We start from the raw sequence: 14281 nt of genomic DNA on the forward strand, positions 1-14281 counted from the left end.
CTGGATTTCAGACATGGTTTGGAATTTTTGAAAATGAGCAAAGCCAGTTACTGTTCCCACAATCTTAGCACATTTACCAAGTTATGTGTAACTTCAGTTTAAAACCATGGCTTCAAACTATGGTGTTTTTTTTATGAACAATTAAGAGAAACCTAAACAATTCAGAAAATATATGCAATAACCATAACCACAACACTGGCAAGATTTTCATGCTGTTCAATATGTTATATCAAGAATCATGATACTTATGAGAAGTCCTGCCGGTTTGAAACTGTTTATTTGAGTTTGTGGGGTTTTCCAGTACATTTACCACCTTTTTTAACCAGCCTACTTCATCTGTGTGACGGCATGTTAGTTAACACTTCCAAATATTTCCTAAAATATGCCTTGCTCATAACTGTATTCTTTGGTACCATACAAGTTAAAACAGGAAGAGGCAATAACGATTAATGGTGTTTTAGTAATAAACTGTTACTTGCAGTGTAAATCATTAACCCACAAATAGCTTAGCCAATTAATACAATGAAATTGCTGAGGGAAAAAGAAAAAAAAGACAAGTTTTACCAAAAACATGTAAATAAGTAAATGAACCCTCAACCAAAAACTGCAGTGAGGTAAATACAAGGCATCCATTCAAATACTAAATATCTAAAATAATACACTAAATTATTTACTGATCACAATAAGACAAGCTATAATAAGAAATTATTTTTCTTCTCAGGCATTTAAACCATGTATTAAAATGAAATGTCACCTTTTTAACTTTAATGCATCTATCTAGGGTAACTGTAAGGAGTATATTACAGGAAAATGGAATGGCAAGAAAAAAATCATTAAATTAAATGCATTGCAAAGCATACATTCTTAGAGTGTAAACAGAGAAGTTAAAAGCATATAGTCAGCATATAATTTTTGATCCTTCTAGTTTTTCTTCGGCTCTTCGTTCTTGTCATCCAAATAGCCTGGAAAGCTTTCTGCTGGTTCCCATGTGTTCTGAAACTTTGTCCCACTGAGAAAAGTGAATAAAATATAAATGGAAAGTTAAACATCAAGGATTTTTTTGCATGAACGGCAGCTACTCAAATGCATTTAAAAACAATGAACTGAGTTCAGTTTTGGGGGTTTCCACTGTTGGAATGTGCTTAAATAAGGGCAGTCATGGCCAAATGGTTAGAGAGTACGCTGTAAAAAATTATTTTGATTTTAATGGTAAAAAGCTGTGAAAATGCTACAGTAAAAACTTGTTAAATAGTTAACTTAAATAGTTAAGTTCCTGTAAAATTTACAGGGAAAAACCGTAAACGTCCCTGCGATGCATTTCAAATTTTGTTTGAATTTGATGTTTTTTCTTTGAAATAAATGTTTCTTCTTAGTTTTTTCTTATCAGTTATGTTTATTAGGGTTGTATGTTACAGGTGTTTAGTGCTTGTGTGAATGACACTGTGCACCTTCTATATATGTTATTATTTAAAAGCTTCTTGTGATGGGCTTTGGTTCATTGTGTGACTTACTCATCACCACACCTGCATTTGGTGGTTATCAGTGTATTTAAAAAGTACAAAACAGATTTCAGTACTTCAATAGGTTGGTATATTAACATTATACCTGTTAATGAAATTACGGTATTTAACTGTAAATTTAAGTTAAAACCTAAAATGTTGTTACCGTATGGTTTACAGTATAATTTCGGCAACCACAGCTGCTGTTTTTTTACCATAAATTTTAGGGATTTTTTTTTCACAGTGTAGGACTCGTAACCCAAAGGTTGCCAGTACGTGTCTCAGGTCCGGCAGGAATTGTAGCTGGGGGGAGTGAATTTACAGTGCTCTCTTCCACCTTCAATACCACGACTGAGGTGCCCTTGAGCAAGGCACCACTGTGTGTGTGTGTGTGTGTGTGTGTGTGTGCGTGCGTGTGTTTATGAGGACACAAATTTGTATAATGACATGGGTATGACAGAGGTATTACAATATGAAGGTGCTTTATGAGGACACTGCCTATGTCCCCGTAATTCAAAAGGCTTAAAAAACATACTAAATGCTGTTTTTTGGAAAATCTAAAAATGCACAAAGTCTCCTGTGAGGGCTAAGTTTAGGTGTAGGGTTGGCGTAGGGCAATAGCACACACAGTTTGTTCAGTATAAAAACCATTACGCCTATGGAGAGTCCCCATAAACCACAAAAACCAACATGAGTGTGTTCACTGCTGTGTGTGCGCACTTAGGATGGGTTAAATGCAGAGCACAAATTCCAAGTGTGGGTAACCATACTTGGCCATGTCACGTCACTTTCACTTTAAATCAAAGGGGTCACTATAATGGAAACACAAATGTGCCATCCAATTTTAAAACTAACTCTCCAGTAAGTAAGTAAATTAAAATATCATTATTATCTAGTTATTTTCCATAAATAGCACCACTGGAGTGATACTATATCACTTATAGCATGGAAGTTGCAGTAGGGCATCAAGAACCATCCTGTGTTTAAAAGGGTACATGAATATAATTACTAGGGATTCAAACAATCTTATCACCTTAACTTTTGATTGTTCCCATCTGAAAGAAAACCAAAGATGTGGGAACAGAAGGCTATCACTTTCATTTTTATCCTCAAATTGCATGTAGAGTGGGAAGATGAATGCAATACAGTATAAAATGTTTGAGCAGAGAGTATTCAGGATTCATTCCGATTCTGCTGAACCCAAGGCAATATGTGGCACTAAAGTCACTGCTATGCTGTAATAAACTTCTCTATCAAGTAGTGCTGTCGCGATTCGTCGTTTTTATTCGACTACTCAATTTTAAAAAATCCTCGACTTCATTTTCTTTGTGTCCACTAACCGGCAAAATACCGGAAGTGGCGCATTTCACGGACGAGAATCCATAAAACACAATGTTTTCCAAGGCTGCATGATATATTAAACCCATTTAAAAATCATAATTAAGTATAATTGTGAGTTCACAAGCGCAACGATTTAATTAAATAATTATATGCGATGCAGTTCTAATACAATAGGCTATATGCGCTTTAACTATTCACATGCGTGTAGGTTAAAGGTGCAGTAGGAGATCTTGGCAAATGCTAACTTTAGTCTGATAGCACTAAAAGCGAATGTCCCACCCTCCCTGCAATCGCTGTCTAAAGTCACGCCTCCTGCACGCATATACGCTCACAGACCAGAATACCAGAGACAACATTACTACAATAGGTATGCGATAAGATATATTGCGATACTGTAAGCAAGGCGATATATTGGGATATTTCTTATATTAAGGAAGCTGTCATTAAGAACACACCACTGTAAGGATTACAGAACCTCAGACACTTTGAACTCCTGAGATGAACAACACACACACACAGTGCATTAACATACAGACATCTGTCTCCACACCCCACTGAGAGAGAATACAAGAAAATGCCTCCCTCGCATATGCATAAACTCCTTTTCATCCCTTCCTTCCTTCCCCCATCCTTCACTCACTCATGGTCAATAGAAGAATGTAATATTCTACATTAATGCAAGTGTTATTTACAGTCATGTTTGGTATCATTTGAATTGTCTCAGGGCGACTGGTATAATGGTCTCATTCTTATAAGAAGTAAACTAAAAGGTAATACAAATCCTAAGAGTTCAGAGACATTTTGCATACTGTAGAGGGCGGACCGCACCTAATGGTTTTCATGCAAATTACCTTCTGTCCCAAAAGGTGCCAACTCGACTTGATTAAATTGCAAATTACAATTGTTAGTTCCTGTCTCGAGTTTGGGGAATGTTTATTCTGGTCTGAAGTACTTAAGGAGAATGTGGCAAAAGGATCGGCGCGATTTCTGTAGCCAGAAGCCCGTAGTGTGCTGTGTCAATACTCACACTATGTATTTCTATAAAGTCAGGTTTGCATTCTTTACTCATAGATTTATCTTTGAGAATTCTATGTTTTGTATTGCTATGATTTGATCTCTTTGAATTGCTGTGGAATTGAGATAATACATACAGTATTTACCTGACTGAGAATAAATTGTTACATTTGACCTTATTCTGTTCTACTCTGTAATTATTGACTCTAGTAGATTACGTTGCATCCTTGTTAAAGACATGAGCAACCGAATGAACGAGTAAACATAAAGTCAAGAGTTAACTAGAATAATCAAATATCAGAAGAATACAAATTAGAAATGGACAAACAATCAATTTGTATTTCAAGCTAAATACGAGGTCAAACTAAAATGGAGTCAGATTAAATGATAAAATGGAGTCAGATTAGAGTTTAATTAAAATTGAAGAACTTTGCACATTTGGAAAGACCGAGCACGCAGGAAACCTTCATCCACCACCGGAGACCTTCTTTGGGCCGGATGGGTGGAGCCTTACACCACCATATGCAAACCGTAGCAAAAAAAATTATTTAATCCAGAACACGGTGGGATCTGCCTTTGCATTAATTAGTCTGTAACATTCAACATTACTTTTTGTGCAGTACAAAATAAAGTGCTTGCAGGGTTCTTAGTTAAATTAAATGTATAAAATGTATCAGCTGTTATAAACAGGCCATATATATTTTTAGACCCTGCCTTAAAGGTTCAAAGTTTTTTTACAATTGTAACATACAATGTCAGAACATTTTGATCTGAACAAAAGAATTACATCTGCTTAATAACAATGAAAAATAAAGTGCTTGCAGGACTCCTAAAGAAAAAAAAACAAATACAGATGTAACAATCAGAACCGTTTTAACTTGTATTTTACAGGTTTTTCTGTTTGTATTTATGTTTTTCTTTATTTTTGAATGTCAAGGTTTTTCTGGAGGAAGATAAGCTGGTCAACATGCTCAGATTTAAGGGTACTTCTATGTGCAGTTACAATGTCTCCTGCGGTTGAGAAAACTCTTTCCGCAGAAACACTTGTGCCCAGAATGCACAGGAAACCCTTTGCTAGTTTGGATAGCTCAGGGTACGCATGTTCATGTTCTTTCCACCAACTGAGTGAGTTTTCTTGAAAGAGGCAAAGGCTTTTCTTCTCTAAACCTCTTAATCTCAGCTGCAGCAGTTTCATGTGCAGATTTTGGTGGCATGTTGTTTTCAGAAGTGGCAAATACAGTTCCAAGCAAGTCAGCCAATGCACATGATCTCCTTGGTCTCTTTATGGGTTCCAGGGAGGTAGAGGCAGGGCCATCCTCACAGTCAGGTAGGTGATCTTCAACATCCTTTGACTGGTCAGTCTCCATTACTGGACACTGTACCTCCTCTTGCTGCTGAAAAACATCACCGCATCAAACTATTATTTGTTACAGTTAATTTGTTATTAACTATCACAACAAATAATCTGAGACAAAATTCATCCTACTGCATATTGCTATTTTGTAAATTATCTAAGTACAACTATGTAGTAAAACTAAATTAACACCAATGAACGTTTGTATTTTTTTTATCTATATGAAGTGATACACCTAAAAATTTTAATGTATGTAATGAAAATAAGTAGCCTAATTTATTAATATATTGATTTACTTACATTCTGTTGCTTCTTTATGGCAGCCACCACAGCATCGATCATTCTGGAGTAGGTCTCTTTGATCTCTGTTTCAGAAAGAAAAGGTAGATCCTTAAATCTTGGATCCAGAGCTGATGCCATGCACAGTGTCCCCCTCTCATCGGCATATCTCTTTCCCAGATCTTGCGCTATGGCAGCCTTGATGTCCTTTGCTGTCTTTGTCATCCAGGCTTTCTTCTGTGCCTGTAACAAGCTTTAAATAAAGTGGTGCAATGACAGAAAGAGTGGGCATGCTCTCTTCTGACATTACCAATGTGGCATTCATCATTGTCTTCAGTGCCTTGAGAACTTCCTCAGCACATGTGATGTCAGTCTCATTCAGTGTGAAGACATCCTCTTCACTCTTTCTGACCTCTGATGAAAGTAGAGCTGCATAGATGGCTGGTTGTTGTTCTAAAAATCTTTCTATCATGTCATAAGAGCTATTCCACCTTGTTACAACATCTGTGATTAACCTGTATTTTGGTAGCTGCAGCAGGTCTTGTTTGAGTTTTAGTTGGTGGCTGGCAATGGTGCTGTGTCTGAAAAAGCTTGTAACACGTCTGATCCTGCCAAGAAGTCGCTCCACAGCTGGCAATTTGAGTGCTTTCTGTGAGGCGAGATTCAGGCTGTGTGCGAAACATCGCACGTGGGTCATGTCTGCAAGTCCAGGCGCGACATTCATATTTGATGCATTGTCTGTTGCAATCACGAGATGCTTCTCTTCCAAACCCCATTCAGTGACGGTCTCCTTTAGTAATTCTGCAATGTTACCCCCCGTGTGACTGTCATGCATCGCTCTTGTCTGTAGTATATACGAGACCAAATTCCATTCAGTCGTCATGTAATGCGCTGTTATCGTTACGAACGATTCAGTGGCTCGTGATGTCCAAGCATCACATGTCAAAGCGACTCTCTCAGCTGAGCTAAGAGATTCTAGTACGCTCATTTTTACCTCCTTGTACAAGTTGGGCACAGTTATGTCCGTAATGTGCTGTCAGGATGGTATTGTGTAGCGAGGCTCCAGAGTTTTCAGCATACAACGGAAGCCTTCGTTCTCTACGACACTGAGAGGGCGCTTATCTTTGCAAATTAAATAAAGAACTGACAGAGTTATTTTGGTTGCACGCGTTGAGGTTGGTGGTAACTTTGATGTGTGCACTTGCTCCAGAGTGAGTTGAAGAGGATCCACTCTTTTACCGTTAGACGTTTGCTGCTGTTGTTCTGTTAGCAGTACATCAGAATGGTGCCTCGTTATGTGCGCTCTCAGATTTGTGGTGTTCTTCGAATATTTGACGTTGGCATTGCACATTTTACACACCGCATGACTTTTGTCAATCTCTTTTGTGCCTTGTCTGTAACGAAAGCCGAAATGATGCCACACTTCAGCTTTGTACACCGAGGCTGGAGCTGGAACAATTGTTTCATCCTCCATTACAAGCAATTAACACTAACATTAGTGGACGTGCTAATATTTCCTGTCACTGTTTAAAGTTCAGAGATAAGAAGACTGCTATCTAGCGGTCAGGATATAAAGTCAAACTGAAACAACTGCCATGAATCTTGTATGAATTTTTTATTTATTATTTTTTTTTTAAATATCGATATTGCATTTTTGAGAATCGATACAGTATCGCCAAACAAAATATTGTGATACTCATGTGTATCGATATTTTCTTACACCCCTATTTATTAAGTTAATTTAGAAACATGATTGGAGCATTTTATGTTTGCTGAATTCAAGTTTTTATTTTATTTTTTTAAATACCAAGCGTCCAGTGCCAGACAGTGAGTTGAGAATGTTTGATCAGTTTAGCCTTCTCAAATAAATACGATTTGAGACATAAAAAACCTTGATATCAAATCGTCTGTGCTAAAAGTGTAAGCTGAAGCGCGCTTTAAAAGGACTTGGAGGCACTAGCGAGATCACTTGCATTATTTTTTTTTTTAAAGGATTAGTTCACTTTCAAATTAAAATTTCCTTATAATTTACTCACCCCCATGTCATCCAAGTTTATGTATTTATTTTTTCAGTCGAAAAGAAATTAAGGTTTTTGATGAAAACGTTCCAGGAATATTCTGCATATAGTTAGTATCAATGGACTCCAAACAGTTGAAGGTCAAAATGACAGTTTCAGTGCAGCTTCAAAGGCCTATAAATGATAGCAGAAGATGAATAAGGGTCTTATCTAGCGAAACAATCGGTCATTTAAAAAAATAAATTCATACTATTTTATTTATTTTTAATTACTTTGTTTTGTTTTTGGGCCACTGTGCCAAGATTGTGTTTGCATGCAGTAGGCTACAAATACCCTACAGCTGCATTTAAGTCTCAAGCTGAAAAATAACTAAATAAGATTAACGTCATACTATTTTAAGAATAAAGTCAAAATTATAATAATAAAATCATGTTATATTGCATGAAGTTAATGTGAAAATTACACTCCGCAAATAAAATAAATATTTTTAAATAAATAAAATAAAGGCATCCAACCTGTCATTCTTAACAAGAAAAACAGCAATAAAATGTAGGCTTATAAATGTTTTTGAAACTCTAATTGGTCGATTTCATGAGTCATTCATTTGTATAAAAATTTTTTTTATATGCATTCAAATATTTATTCATGTTTATTTCGTGCTGCAAATAATAAAGAGGTAAATATCATTGAATCATTTTGTTACCGCACTACAAATAAAAGAGCGCAAAACACATTTATTGTTTGTATCTGATCTTAAAAGTTTCAGAAGAATGAGACTGTGTGTTGTAATAAAAAAAGCACAAAGCTTATTGCGATTATTGGGTGGCTTGCATGCAATGAATGGACTTGAAAACGTTAAATATTACTTCCAAGCATTTTTACCGTAATTTAAACCGCTTGTGAACAGTCACGTAACGTTATTTACGTCAGAAAAATCAACAAGTTAACCGAGTAGGAGCCCTTATTATTTGGGAGGGCCCGTACAAATTTTTTACATATGGGCCCAGGGCTGACTTGCTACGTCACTGGCGCCATTTCATCAGATTTGTAAACCATTTATAAATCCACACAAACACAGGAGAATACATTGCGGTTTCAAGATAAAAGCTCAAACCCTCACTCTGAATTTACACGTTTTGGTGTCCACGTATTCATTTTATTTTTTAGGACAGAAATGCTGTAGCCACTTTAATTAAATGTCCAAATATTAAAGATTAGGTGGACATTTGAATTAAATGGTGCTTGGTCAATATTAAACAAGGATTAGATTGAACAGCTAATGTGTAAAAACAATCGTCAGGCCATTGGCGCCCCCCGCATGGCTTTTTTGTAGTGCGTAATGTACATTAGCTCTATTGTTTATAATACATTGTATTTTACCAGTTTTGTTCAATAAAACCATATGATTTCTTGCTTTTGATACTTTACCTGAACTAATTATTATTGCCTCATTGCTCATATGTATTTTAAGTAATTTTAAAGGCTATTGTTTTTTTAAAGGACACTTGCTTCTTGCACTCTATGTTGCACTTTACTTTTGCTTTTCAAAAAGGATTTCATAGAAATTTCATTTGGAGTTTCACTACTGAAGACCTCTGTTCATTTATTTCATCATGCTGGAGATATCGGTTTAAATCTGTTGTTTACACATTTCAAAGAATATTTTAAATACTTAATTTTTAATAATAATAACTTTTAATAATACAATTTTAATACTTGATTCCAGTGGACTCTAAACATTGCATTTATTTAATGTGAAAACCCAACCGTTGGGGTTAATTGATTTTTTCCCTTTATAGTTGCACTTACAGCTGTGGATATATTGTCATTAAAAACATGCTGACTTTCTCAGACTTTTGTTATTATTTTCTTTTTATTTAATTTTTGTAAGGTTTGTTTACATTTTTACTCTTTTAGTGTTACTACATTTCGTCAATGGCTTGTTTACATTTATACTTTATGGTACACTACTAAATGACAAAGTTGCAAGTTTACTCAAATATTCTTAAGTAAAATTGTTGATTTGTTGTGGGAAATTACTCGTTTAGATTAATCGACACATTAATCAAAATAAAAATAGTCATTAGTGGCAGCCCTACTATTAAGATCTCATAATTTTTCTCACATTAGTTATCAATCCATATGGATTCTTTGATGGCCAATGCAGATACCTTAAAGAGAAGGACATCTTACACAGCTTAGATATGTATGCATTGCAATACTTAAAACCACATGCATACTGCTGAAATTAAATTTATATTTATTTTACATATATGTAAGAATTTGAAAATGAATAAGTATGAAAAAAAACAATGATTCTATTTTACTGTTTCTCACAAATAAATTGTTATAAAAAAAGTATATGTATAAAAAGGATGTAAACACTGTAACCAACAGTGCACTCAGTAATTTTGTAATCTGGTGTAATTGGGAGCCTTTTAGCTTTTCTTAAAAAAAAAAAAAAAAAAAAAATGATAAGACAAGATATCACTAATTTCGCATAAAGCACAGTGAATATGACATGAACATGGCATGGCATGAACAAAATATATAGGTTGACTACTGCTAGTGTGTGCAGAATTATTAGGCAAGTTGATATCCTCATATCACATTTTCATATTTTTTTATCATATTTAATAATTCTTGAATTCAATCTCTTTTTTGGCTCATTTTATCTGTAAAAGAAAACCTGCCTAATAATTTTGCACACCTTAAATAAGGAGTTTTTGACTTTCCGCCTTCATGGACAATTATATATCACTTATAAATGATTAAATACAAAAATTAATAGTAGTTAAGATTTACGTGGTTTGGAATTGGTAAAATGTTCTTGGAAAAACAATGACCAGAACATCAACTTGCCTAATAATTCTGCACACACTGTATGAACTCCAGTGACAAACCACTGAATTACACATTTATGAACAGAAACTAGGAACTAGGTAAAGCTGAATGGTGCTGTGTTTCTCTTTGGTAGTGTGATATCAAACGAGGAAGACTTACCACAATGTGCAAGGCATCCACTTGACACGAACTTCATTTCTTCCCTTTTAAAATGAAAAGAATATCAGAGTAAAGCATTTTTTTATTGATTTGAGGGCTCATGGGATGATGCATAAAAGCACTTCATTCCTACCTTATTGTTTCTCCATCTCAGAATATTTTCAACAGGAAACACGCCATTGTATGCATCATGAGAACAATCTAGAGGAAAAACATCACTCAGAATTTTCAAATATAACTAAATGATCTACATAAAAATAATACTGAATACAGTCACTTATTGTATGATGTCCGATGAACATTTTTCCTATTTTTGTAATATTACCTGACATTTTCCGCTTTCTTGGAGGAGAACGGAGTCTTGACTCATCAATTGAACTGGCATGTTTTCCGTTATCTGTTGCTTTTTCAGTTTCATGCACAGCTGGTGCCTCTGATCCATTTGCATCCTCACTCATCTGAATTTGGCATGAGGCACTGGACATGACAGCATAGACTTTCCTGACACTTGACTGTCCAACACTGGACTCCAATAGTGCTCCTGGCCTTGAGTCCAGGCTTTGGGATGATAGCTGTGTCTCGCTGGTCTCAGGTATGTTCACCGCAGTGGATTCTGCACGGTGTTTGCTTGCACATCCAGGACTTGCATCTTCTGTAGCTATATTCTGCGGTTTGCTCAAAAGATCTTGTTTTGAAGAGTTATTTTGCAAGAGAGAGCTTTTTGATGACAAAGCAGCCTCCAGCTGGGAGTCTGAGATTCTTTGGAGACGAACCTCAAACCTCTTAGCCTTAATATCCTTGGGAACAATAAGGTTGGTGTGGATCCGTTTGTGCACGGTTAAAGCACATTGAGTGGCAAACATTTGTTCACACTGACTGCAGCTGACCTGAGGTTGAACTTCTTGACTGTGTGCGGTGAGCCCCTGAAGTGTAGTGAACATCTGCCCACACCTGTTGCAATTCTGAGGCATTGGGCAATTGTGACTCTTGAAGAGCAGGTCTGTTTTAAACCTCCTCTCACATTTACGACAGATATACACACTAGGGACCTGGTGCAGGGCTCTGGAGGGGCTAGACTGGAGGTCACACTCGTCCGATGAACAACACATACAGTGCCTCTGCATGCTGAGGTGCTGTCGGTCTCGAAGACCACGAGCAACACTAACATCAGTAACATCCTTTGGCGATTTGATTAATGTACTTTTTTTCATCACCTCTGATTTTGGGGTTTTTGTTAATATGTCCACACTCGTAGATGGTCCATTTGCAATGATTTTAGATGTGGACTGTGATATGGTCTTGCTTGATGATTTGCGCCCTCTCACTCGTGGCACATCGGTGGGACAAACAATTTTCTGTTTTATCACATGTTGTGTGCATTTAGTCTCTTGGCACTTGGCCTTCTGGCTGTTTTCAGCAATAGCACAGATTTTCTGAACCTTTCGGCCTAATGAATCAACACCAAAAAAATTGTGAATATATTATTAAAGCGTACATCAGGAAATGTTTTCTTACTTCAGTACAACAACAGTGATGATGAAAAATTTTAGTATTATTTATATATTATTATAGTATATTTTTATATATTTTGAATTCATTTTTATTTTCAGTTTTCACCATTTTTGTTATTTTAGTTTGTTTTTTATATATTTCTATTTAGCTTTAATTTATTTTATTTGTTTTAGTAATTTTAGTACTTCAACGTAAACATTTCATTTTCATTTACTTTAAGATTTACATTCATATTTATTTCAGCTTTATTTCAATTAACAAAAACTATTTTAAATAGTTTTTCCTCATATTATGTGAGAATGTCACTGCAAAACACTTTTAAAAAATACTATTAAAATAATAAAGTGTCGCCACTTTAATGCTGTATCATTTTAGCGATTCATATGGTCAGTGAGAACAAACTCTAGTAACTTAGAGATAACTTTACAGTTTATCATAGTTCCCGTTTTTATATAGTCTTTATTTTTTATTTTGTAGTGGTACTTCCCTGAGTTTTATGTCTATTGCTATTTATTATCATGAAAATTATCTAAAAAATAGTAATACCTGGTGTGCCTGACTGTGTCGTCTCTGGTTCTGAGACATTCTCTGCTCGCTTGTCAAGGCCCTGTAACACACAAAACATGGTGATTAATATTAACAAAACAGCACAAATTATTCTACAGAAAATAATATATTTTCAACAGAATGTCTGTAAAATGGCAGATTAGCTATGATGACCAACTGGAAACAAGTCCAATCACTGCCATTCATTTTCAATTATTTAACAAAATGTTGTACTTCTGTATTTTTGTGGTAAACAGCACAGATTTGCACTGCACTGAAAACAAGTGAAAGCAATGACCACAGAACACATGCCCACTCACCACCGCCTCCGGTGTGACAGTGTCTGAGCTCTGTACATCAGGCTGAGAATTCACATCATGTGACACTTCCACCTCGTCATCTTCTCTTTTGAAGTCGTTCCTCTGGGCCCTAATGATGGTCTTTTGCTGCTCACATTCCTCCAACTGCTGCTTCAACAAATCGATCTCCCTCCAGCTCCGGGTGATCTCCATTCTGGTCTCCAGCAGCACTTTGCTGAATATTTTGACGATCTCTGAGGTTGTCGTCACCATGAGCCCTTGAATCAGGACCCTGAACTTAGCCGATAAGGAATCCTCCACTTCCATTGTGGGTCGTTGGTGGAGGATTTCTTACACAGAGACTAACATTAAATACAGTTTTCTAAAAACCTATCAAAAGTCTGTGTGAACTGTCAAGAGTTCAGATGCAAAAGCCATTTGAAATTTTCTTCTAAAATGAGCATTTGTATCGGGCTCCTATGTAGGTTTCCTAATTTCACTTTAATGCCAATGAAAAGGTTGTTTTCTTTGCTGTTGAAGTGAAATAACTGAACATAAACGTAGGAGCCTGAGAAAAATACAACTTTTAGAAGAAAATTTTAGATAATACTTAGAGGCTTTTGCATTAAGTATTAACTCTTCATGTATTATGTTTAGCTGCTTCTAGTCCTTTCAAAATGTATTACCATTTATTAAAAATACGGACAAACCCAGCATTAATGTCGTCGATGATTTCAGGATGGTTACTGATCATCTATTTGTCAAGCAGAAATTCTTAAGATGTTTACAAAATACATGTACTTTATGATTTTGAAGCAACCACTTTGTTTAACTTACCTGGTTTAAACGGTTGAGTTTTTAACAATACCAACATTGAAATTACCTAAAAATAACTTATTTTAAAAACGGCAAATTTGAGTATGGAAGAAAGAAAAAGTCTAAAAAATAACCCGTGATGCCTGTGAAAAAAAAAAACACGTGGATTTCTCTCGTTTAAAGGGACATGTCTGCTAAAGCACTCAGGCTAAAACGAAAACTGATTCGGGTCTAATATACCCCGCTTTCTGTAAACTAACCAAGATAAAGTGGTCAGGTTCTTTTCATAAATAACCTGCACTGTTAAGTTACTAGAAAAGCAACTTCTCCTCACCTCATCAATAGTCTGAAGAGGGAATAATTTAATATGGCGCCTGTGCAAATTCTGGAAACTAGAACCACTACTACAACATGTAGCGTATACACTTAAAGGTAAACAAATATTTCATTAAAAGAGAAGCTTACCTTCGATGAAATATCTATTTTTCCCGTTTGATACAAGGGCTCTGAATCCCTCAGTCGCTGGGGGGAGTGTGAAGCGTTACCGCATAACGGGCCGACGGGAAACAAATATCAGCGGGACCGTATCCCACAACATTG

The 14281-nt window shown here is 35.8% G+C and overlaps 2 protein-coding genes across 3 annotated transcripts; both read right to left on the reverse strand.

Annotated features, from left to right (window-relative positions):
* Nucleotides 1-250: 250 nt before the first annotated feature.
* On the reverse strand, nucleotides 251-14210 carry LOC306872033 (uncharacterized protein). Its single transcript, XM_079420365.1, has 7 exons — nucleotides 14147-14210; nucleotides 12887-13215; nucleotides 12567-12627; nucleotides 10834-11955; nucleotides 10642-10709; nucleotides 10509-10552; nucleotides 251-1009 (listed from the first exon to the last, which is right to left on the reverse strand). The coding sequence occupies exons 2-7, from the start codon at nucleotides 13190-13192 to the stop codon at nucleotides 922-924; spliced, it is 1689 nt and encodes a 562-aa protein (XP_079276491.1). The 5' UTR covers nucleotides 13193-13215; nucleotides 14147-14210; the 3' UTR covers nucleotides 251-921.
* Nucleotides 4248-5844, reverse strand: LOC306872053 (uncharacterized protein). Of its 2 annotated transcripts, none has more exons than XR_013784391.1 (2): nucleotides 5509-5635; nucleotides 4248-5245 (listed from the first exon to the last, which is right to left on the reverse strand). XR_013784391.1 is itself a non-coding variant. In XM_079420395.1 (2 exons), exons 1-2 carry the CDS (start codon nucleotides 5710-5712, stop codon nucleotides 4958-4960), a joined length of 495 nt encoding a protein of 164 aa, XP_079276521.1. In that variant the 5' UTR covers nucleotides 5713-5844; the 3' UTR covers nucleotides 4248-4957. The 2 variants fall into 2 exon arrangements, 1 of the variants encoding a protein (XP_079276521.1); XM_079420395.1 differs by having other exon boundaries at nucleotides 4248-5248; nucleotides 5509-5844.
* Nucleotides 14211-14281: the final 71 nt, after the last annotated feature.

This window comes from Barbus barbus, assembly GCF_936440315.1.
Source record: "Barbus barbus genome assembly, chromosome: 7".
Lineage (NCBI taxonomy): Eukaryota > Metazoa > Chordata > Actinopteri > Cypriniformes > Cyprinidae > Barbus > Barbus barbus.

Coding starts and splice junctions, on each gene's coding strand:
- LOC306872033 (XM_079420365.1), bottom strand. CDS start 13,192: ATGGAAGTGGAGGATTCCTTATCGGCTAAGTTCAGGGTCCTGATTCAA. Junction 11,956..12,566: donor GACACAGTCAGGCACACCAG/GTATTACTATTT, acceptor TTGATTCATTAG/GCCGAAAGGTTCAGAAAATC. Junction 10,710..10,833: donor AAGAAAGCGGAAAATGTCAG/GTAATATTACAA, acceptor TTTTTCCTCTAG/ATTGTTCTCATGATGCATAC.
- LOC306872053 (XM_079420395.1), bottom strand. CDS start 5,712: ATGACAAAGACAGCAAAGGACATCAAGGCTGCCATAGCGCAAGATCTG. Junction 5,249..5,508: donor CCATAAAGAAGCAACAGAAT/GTAAGTAAATCA, acceptor GATGTTTTTCAG/CAGCAAGAGGAGGTACAGTG.